At 40.6% G+C, this 8,126-nt stretch overlaps 1 protein-coding gene across 1 annotated transcript; it reads left to right on the forward strand.

The window, feature by feature from the left end:
- Positions 1-333: 333 nt before the first annotated feature.
- LOC138064051 (lysM and putative peptidoglycan-binding domain-containing protein 3-like) lies at positions 334-6,951 on the forward strand. The gene is made up of 3 exons (XM_068924777.1): positions 334-457; positions 697-975; positions 3,222-6,951. Exons 2-3 carry the CDS (start codon positions 712-714, stop codon positions 3,819-3,821), a joined length of 864 nt encoding a protein of 287 aa, XP_068780878.1. The 5' UTR covers positions 334-457; positions 697-711; the 3' UTR covers positions 3,822-6,951.
- The last annotated feature ends 1,175 nt before the right edge of the window (positions 6,952-8,126 follow it).

The following is an 8,126-nucleotide window of genomic DNA, read 5'->3' on the forward strand; positions in this document are numbered from 1 at the left end:
CAGGCAGCTCCTCAGACTCAGCCTAGCAGCCACTCGCACTACAGCAACGACAAAATCAGGCCCCAAAAAAGCCCCTCAGCAAGGCAGGGCCAAGCCCCTGCAGCTGCCCTCACACAAATACCACCCCAAGTGGCCTACAGTGAGGCCAGAGGAGCCGCCCCCTACTGCTGCCCCAACAGCCGCCAGCGTCCCCTACGGCCACACCCTCTAACAACGGCCACTCTCCGAGGCGCAGCGTCACGCGGCCCCTGCCTTTATAGCACCTGCGCGAGGCGGGCGGCGGCGCGCGAGCCCTTTAAGAGCGGCCGCTGGGCGGGCGCGCGGGTGGCTACAGGGGGCGGGCTGGCGCGCGCGCGCTGCGGACGTGGCGGTGGGGCTGGTGGCAGCAGCGGCCGCGTGAGGGGCGCGCTTGGCCGGTGGCCGCCATTGTCATGCGGAGCTCCCCGGGCGGCGGCAAGTACGGCCCTGCCGGAGCGGGTGCGCCCGCCTCGGTCCTTCCGCGCGCTCTCTCGTTTCCCGGGGGCGGCCCTTGGCCGCCGTCCGCTTCCGCGGCCCTTCTGGGGAGGAGGGGCTGGTGGCGGGGCCGGTGTTGGCCCTGCCGGAGAGGGAGGGAGGGGCCGTGCGGGCCGGGGCCGGCGGGGAGGCCGGTGCTGCCGGGCCGCGCGGAACGTGCCACGTCTGCGGTCTGGTCCACAGAGCCCCCGCGGGAGGATGTCCGGGAGGAGCCCGAGCTGCGGCCTGCAGCTGCCGGCCGTAGCGCAGCCCCCGGGCGGCGGCCACCTGCACCCCTTCGGGAGCGGCGCCGACGGCGAGGGCCCCGAGGAGGAGGTGGAAGTGTATGAGCTGCGGCCGCGAGGCAGGGAGAAGGTCCGGAGAAGCACGTCTAGGGACCGGCTGGATGATATTGTTTTATTAACAAAGGATATACAAGAAGGGGACACTTTAAACGCGATTGCGCTTCAGTATTGTTGCTCAGTAAGTCCTGAGTAATTTCCTTTTTTTTTTTTCTTTCAGAGGGGATAATTGGTCTGTGTTATCAGCTGTGTTGTTATTTTAAGATTAGGCACACCTGAATGCTAGTTTAGGCTGCTTATGCAAACTTGGCTCCTCTCTTGTTCAGCTGGATTTAGCTTTCAAGTTGCGCATGTGAACAACTAATCGAAATGTATTTTTCAGAATTTCAAAGAACTGTCTAGTATTTGACATGTCTGACTGTTAAAATAATAAGTAAAATGCACTGCATCCAGAAGTTTTAGGTTTAGTATACAGTTGTTGAGGTAAAACTAACATTAAGTAGTATATATTTGTATGTGACATTAATGTATCACTTAATAGGTAGTATGCTGTGATAGAATAAAAATTCTCATGGTGCGTAGTCACAGATGGGCACCTTTAGTAGTGTGGTGTTGACCATCACAGTTTGTGATGAAGAGGGTATTGCTGAACTACCTTAGAAGCTTTTGTGTGGAATCTTAATTCTGTTTAGGAGAACAATTCGCTGTAGATTTCATTTAAGTTCTGCTGAATTGCTCAAAATAATTTGTTAGCATGCGTATGCTATTCCACTGGGAACTATTTATCTGGAAATGTTCCCTGCTGGTGTAGTTTAGATGTTCATACTTTATTTTTAGTTAAGAGTTCTTACATTAACCTTGTGAATCTCCTTCCTTCCTAATAATTTTGGCTGGTACTAATTAAGGAAGAGGCTTCTGTCTTGGTTAATGTTAGCATTTGTATGTATCCTATTAAGCAGAGGAAATCAGCTGTGCAGGTAGTGGATTGCCTGCTAATAACATGGCTTTCAAGAGGTCAAATTTGGTCAGATTCGAAATCCATGTTTTCTAAAGTCTTGCTGTGATCTAATTCTCAGGTAGCAACAATACTCGGGGCCTATTGTCATGAACTTAGCTACTGAAGTCTTGGCATCATTTTGCTTAATAATCATGGTACGTTTTAGCCTAACTAAGTGATTCTTGGACTTGGCACCCACCCCCATTAAGTACTTTGAGCAAGTGTACTATATCAGGTCTCAAATAAGAAATGGAGGGATGAACTGCTTTGCTTGTTGTTGGAAATTTATGGGGGATGTGAAAGAGGTCCAGGTGTTTGGGCAGAAAGCATAACTCAAGTGGTGGTAGCATCTACTAATCATTGGGTTAAATGCTGCTGTTTGTAATCTTTTATGCTAACCTGACTTTTTTAGCTTAAATATGCTGTTGTGGGGACTGAAACACTTCAATGTTACAAGATTAGAGCAGTATATGCTCTAGTGTTATAGAGCAGTATAGTGCTCTAGTGTTGGTCATCCTAACTTGCTGCTTCTGACCAAATCAGTTTGAAGTTGAGTGGTTACAGCAGCAAGGGTCTCCAGACCATATTCCTAATGGTCTTGTATTCTATTTGTTCATGCTTTCTCCTGAAGTAGATGCCCTCCAAATGGAGGAATGATTTGCACTCTGGTATCATGTTTCTTGGGTACTGTAACTTAGAGGCTGTTGCTTAAGAACAGGCACAATTCCTTTGTTTTTACCAGCTGCTGCAAGGAAGTACTGATTTTTTTGACTAAATTATGGTGAGGTTTGTGGCTGTGCATCCTGTGGCGGGGGGGGGGGAGGTTAGTGTTTCAGAGTGAAGTGGATAATTCTCTAAGGGCAATTAAATCCTTGCAGAATATTTCATGTGAGACATCTGAATGTTTTAAGAGCAAAATGAGATTCATAGTGAGCAAGAATAAGGGAGAAGGGAGAGCTGATGTAAGAAGATGACTTTAAAGGTTTCAAATTATGCCTGGGTTCTACCTTGCTGTCCCAAAATCTGCTCCAAAAAGTTGGAAAAATCCAAACTAACTGTGTCTTACTCAAAGTTTTAAGTTTAAATCAGAATCTTAGAGTAATGTATTCCATTTGCAAAACACTGGAGTAAAGCTGATTTCAGAAATTGTTGCCACTAATAGATGAATATACATTGACTAGTCATTACATTAAATGACTTTCAGAGTCTTCATCTGAAATAAGTGTTTGTTACCTTGTGATTATGTTCTTGCTTTAACATTGTTCAGATTGGAGCTTTGACCTCTTCTCACTTCATACTGTTTGAATAGTTAGTTTAAAAAACAGGCCCTCTGTTAGGGAAGAATTTTCTTTCTCAAGGATTTAGAGCTTCTAACATTTTCATTTCAGTTCAATATGACTTTGCTATTTAAACTTTTTTCTTGTTTTTAGGTTGCAGATATCAAGAGGGTTAACAATCTTATCAATGATCAAGATTTTTTTGCCCTGAGGTCTATCAAAATTCCAGTTAAAAAGTTCAGTGTATTAACTGAAACGCATGTGTCTCCAAAAGGAAGACCAGTTCTACGGCCGGCTCACTGTTCCCCGGAAGTGCAGGAAACATCGCCTTCTGATAAATTCTCTGCTAATGAGACTGCTGGCAACTTCTTAAAAGAAGTAGATCGTGATATAGAACAAATAGTGAAGTGTAATGATACGAAGAGGGAGAACCTTAATGAAGTTGTTTCGGCCTTAGCAGCCCAACAGATCTGTTTTGAAACTGATGGTAAAACTAAAAAATGCAAAGATCCTTACTATGGAGCAGACTGGGGTATAGGATGGTGGACAGCTGTAGTGATTATGCTGGTTATTGGCATAGTAACTCCAGTTTTTTATCTTCTGTATTATGAAGTTTTAGTGAAAGCAGATGTAAGTCACCATTCTACAATGGAATCTTCCCATTCAGGTGTCACAGCACCATCACATCAGAAACAAATAGAAAATGGAATAAATCCAGCAAATATTATAAATGTTAATCATGGATATAGATGATGATCAAGGAGAGCTTCAGCATTACAACCAAAAGCCCCAGACAATTGTTATTCATAGACACAAAACATAGCATTAGATGAAGAGGAAACCACAGAAGGCAAAGTGCATTTGGAATGCAGGAAAAGTATTTTACGGATGTATGATTTGTCTTTATGGGCAGTGTTTCATTATATGGATGTTCGTGTGGCTCATGTAATCTCTGAATATGCCTGAGGTTAGAGGATTTTAATGAAAAATTGGGATACATGTTAAGGTATAAAATGGTCTCTGAAGCTTTGCACTCTTTTCTGTTTTGATAAGCTTAGGTTTTCTAATTAATGACAGTGTGAGAAAATGTTTTTTGAACTAACATAAAAGAAATCTCACTGTACCTTTTACAATCCTAAAATGGGTATTTGAGGATGTCTAACTTTTAAATGTGTTCAAGTATTTATATGGTGCATAGTACACTTGACATCTTAAGATCAAATTTACAGTTATCTGTTAAAACTGCGTTCTCATTTTATCTTACTCTATAAGAAATAGGATGAAACAATCATTCTATAATTATCTACCACTATAAAGTCCCCTTTCTGTTAAAAGTGATTTTTTTATAGAGAGAGGAGCTAATACTTAAACTGTGGTCTTTCAGTTTTCTGCCTGTGGTCAGCCCCTTCTTTAATACTTTTCAGTACAGGTGATAAGGTAATTTGATAACTGTCTGTGATACTGTGCCTCAACCCAACCCAGTCCAGTTGAGACAGTCTTATGGAAAGCTCACAACCTGCTCCATGGTATCCATCTATTGAAAACTGACTTGACTGGGCTCTACTTTTCTTCTGGTCAGCTGTATGTAAAATGAAATAAGTGAAGATGCATGGCACCTTGTTCTGACTGCTTCATTAGTCTTTTTTTATGCTAATGGAATTTTCTTTCTCTCCAGCTGATCTCAGTTCAGGAGCAACTGATTTTTCAGACATCAGTCATCTCAGGTTCTGAATATGCTAATTGTTATGCACCCCTGAAGCCCAAACACCACTTTTTCCTCCTCCAAAACCTCAAATGAAATTGAACGGCTGCTAGCCAGAAACTTAAATTGCAGCAGAATACAGCAGTTGCTGCTTCAAATTGTTCTTTAGTTAGTATCTGTCAAACACTGTCCTTGAATGTTTCACTTTGGGGTTTCATGAGTAAATTTGTTTCCCCTTTCCCCTCCCCCCCCTTTTCCCTTCTTGGAAATGCTACAGTATTAAAAGAAAAAGCAAACTGGACTTCTATAGAAAGAACAACTAGATGCTGCCTATAATCTTTTATTTGCCTTGTGGAATAAAATTTCCATTGTCCTGTTCAAAGTACTGTTTATTTCAAAGTTAACTGACTTAAGACTTGGAAAGGAAGAATATCAATCCTTTATAAATATAACTCTGCTATAAACTCTCCAAGTGTCTTGACCGAGTAGACAGTATAAAAATACCTGATAAGGTGAATTTCTTAAATGCTGGAGATACTCCAAAGTGCTTCATCAACTTAAAATTTGAAAGTAAGACTCTTCCCCTGCCCCTGGCAAATATTCTTCATTGGCATGCTGAGCAAGTAGGTATATGAACATGAATTTGGTAATTTTTGATGTACTGAAACTGAAGCAGATCAAAAGCTTGAAGGGAAATGATGTACAGTTGGATCTATGAACCATTATTTGTTGCTGTTGAACCCTTTGATCAAAGTGGTATTCCTGGAGATAGCATAACTGCTTGTAGTTTCTATGCTAGAAGAGGGATTCTGGATGGGTGTGAACTTTGTTTCATACCACTTTTTTCAAAAAAAGAGTATTCTTTCCATGAAAAGAATATTCTAATACAAACATGAATGTTGAAATACCCATTCTTCTCGAGGCTGTATGAGAAAACATTGCAAAATTTATGGTGGCTATTGTGATACAGCTTCTATGACTAAAACTTTAAAAGATGTGAACTTCGGGAACTTGTGACTTGCTGCAACCCAAACAGACCTTTGGTATGTTAACAGAAGTGTTTTCTATGTAGGGCTGGAACTGTGGACATAATCTGTAACTTTTTGTGCTCAAGCTTATTTGCTGTTTTCTTTCTCCTTTATTCTCTTAGCCTGCTTCTGAAATCTTATAAAGCTTCTAATACTTTATCCTTCCCTTTCCTATAAAATTGTTGATGACATGAAATTAGGCTTATGCTGCATATTCAAGCTAGCTAATTTACCGCACATACCTGAGCGGGCAAGTATTGCATTGCCACCAATTTGGAAATGAACTTAACTTCAGTTGTGGTTTGATTCTGTCAGCCCCCTAACCTGCTAATATGCAAGTAAAGAGATCCTTTGTTAACTACTGCTTTTTGTCCTGTGGTGTTACAACTGACTAGTTCTTTAGTGTGTCTCAGGCTTTGGGTTTTTTGTGTACTAAGAGAAGGCCTGAGGCTTATTGTCAGTGAGTTGTTGTAAAGCCTGATGGACCTTACATACTTTATGGCAAACAGCTAGTAGAAAACTACAAAGGGAAAACTGTTTTGTTTAATCATATTATACTCTGATCAGGAGTCTAGCATGTTTTTATTATGTAGCATATTTTACATAGCCTGTTTTTGAAAGCAGTAAGTTAACTTTATCAGAAAATACAGTAAATCTCTTTGCAAGATTATGGGACTTCTGGTTACAGTAACTCAAGCATCAGCTGCCTTTGCTTTGTGGAGGATGCAGGGACCTTCATTGTCTTTTTCAGACCTCCCAACTGGCATCATCATCTGTCAGCTCTGAATAAACTGCTCTATATGGAACTAAAGTTTGATTTAGTAAGTGAATTCTAAAGTCTTTTAGAAACTGACTTGTGGGAAAAAAAAAGAAAAAGGTGAACTGTTTTAGATTAATTACAACACATTGTTGGACAGAAGTTGGTTTTAAATTTAAGTGCATATTGCACTGTTGGATCATGTAAAAATGTAAATGCTTAAATCTATATTTTGGAGTATATTGTCAAATAGTCTTTGTATAACTGTTTTATAAAGATTCAAAATGTAACTTTGTAGAGTAATCCTGAATGGGGATGCAAGTCTTATTTAAAATACTTCTGCTCCTCTGCTTTTAGAAGAACATAATATACATAAAATAAAATCTTTATTTTAGACTGCGGTGAATGTGGTACATATAATGTATTCTTAGCTTCTATAGATACTGTATTGTAGGATAGGAGGTCACATGCTTGTTTGTGTTGGCTAGTCTTTACGTATGTTATAAACAAACTTCTTGGCCAATGCTTCCTGCCAACAAGCATTTTGTTGGCAGAAGATGCGTATAGCATTCACAGCTGGTATACTGTAACTGCAGGCTTAACAGTTTATCCTTTGCATTCTTTACATAATGTGGAACTCGTAGAAAATTCTGAGAACTTGTTAGTTCTGTGAAATGAATATTAAGAAATAGGCAGGAAAAGGGAGTTACTAGTGAAGTTCTTAGATGGTGATCTCCCTACACACTGGAAGCAGTTGCCTTTTCCTCTCAATACTAGGCAGTTTTTCTCTTCTCTGCTATTAAGATAGGATTTGAGTTTGCTGAGACCCTTTGGACAACTTAGTTTTATCAGCATTATTGTCTTAAACTAAGCAACTAGAAATGTCAGCTTATAGAAACTGCTATAAGTGTTGTGTTCTGAACACCAGTCTGATTTTTCCAGAAATGAATTGGCACAAATAGAGCTGTTTCATTGTAGAATTGGACTTGTTCTTAGTCTTTGGCATTATTTGCCATTGTTAAACTAGTCTTAAAAGGCTTGTACTGAGATTTTTGTGGTTTCCTCTGGAGGATAAGAGTGACCGTAGCTCACTTTCTAAAGGACTCAAAAACATGGTATTTGCCAGAGTAATATTTCTCAATGAGGCAAGGAGGAAATTAACTGTAGGAGGGAATTAATTCTTTGCTATTAGCTGTATGATGACTGAAGAAAGTTGTCCTACAGAATTAGCGTCAGCTACAAAATATAGTATTGTACTGAGTCAGGCTTGCCATAGCTTGTCACCAAATTGTAACTGGCACAGTATCACCTTTTTGCTGTTATTCTATAGTTATGTCTTCAGCAAAAGCCCCCCTCTATTTGCATTCCTTGTGTGAGAGGTAGGGATTTTTTCAGTGTTTCCCTTGTTACAGTAGTGAACAGCTAGAGGCTTCTGCTAACTCTACTTAAAGGCAAACAAAATAAGCTTTCAATTTGCTGACATCTGTTTCTTCTGTGTATTCCCTACAAAAAGTAGGCACATAACTTGAACTGCTGGCACATATGGTAAAAGAACAGGAACAGAATACATG

Source organism: Struthio camelus, chromosome W (genome assembly GCF_040807025.1).
Source record: "Struthio camelus isolate bStrCam1 chromosome W, bStrCam1.hap1, whole genome shotgun sequence".
In the NCBI taxonomy this organism is placed as follows: domain Eukaryota; kingdom Metazoa; phylum Chordata; class Aves; order Struthioniformes; family Struthionidae; genus Struthio; species Struthio camelus.

Coding starts and splice junctions, on each gene's coding strand:
- LOC138064051 (XM_068924777.1), top strand. CDS start 712: ATGTCCGGGAGGAGCCCGAGCTGCGGCCTGCAGCTGCCGGCCGTAGCG. Junction 976..3,221: donor CGCTTCAGTATTGTTGCTCA/GTAAGTCCTGAG, acceptor TCTTGTTTTTAG/GTTGCAGATATCAAGAGGGT.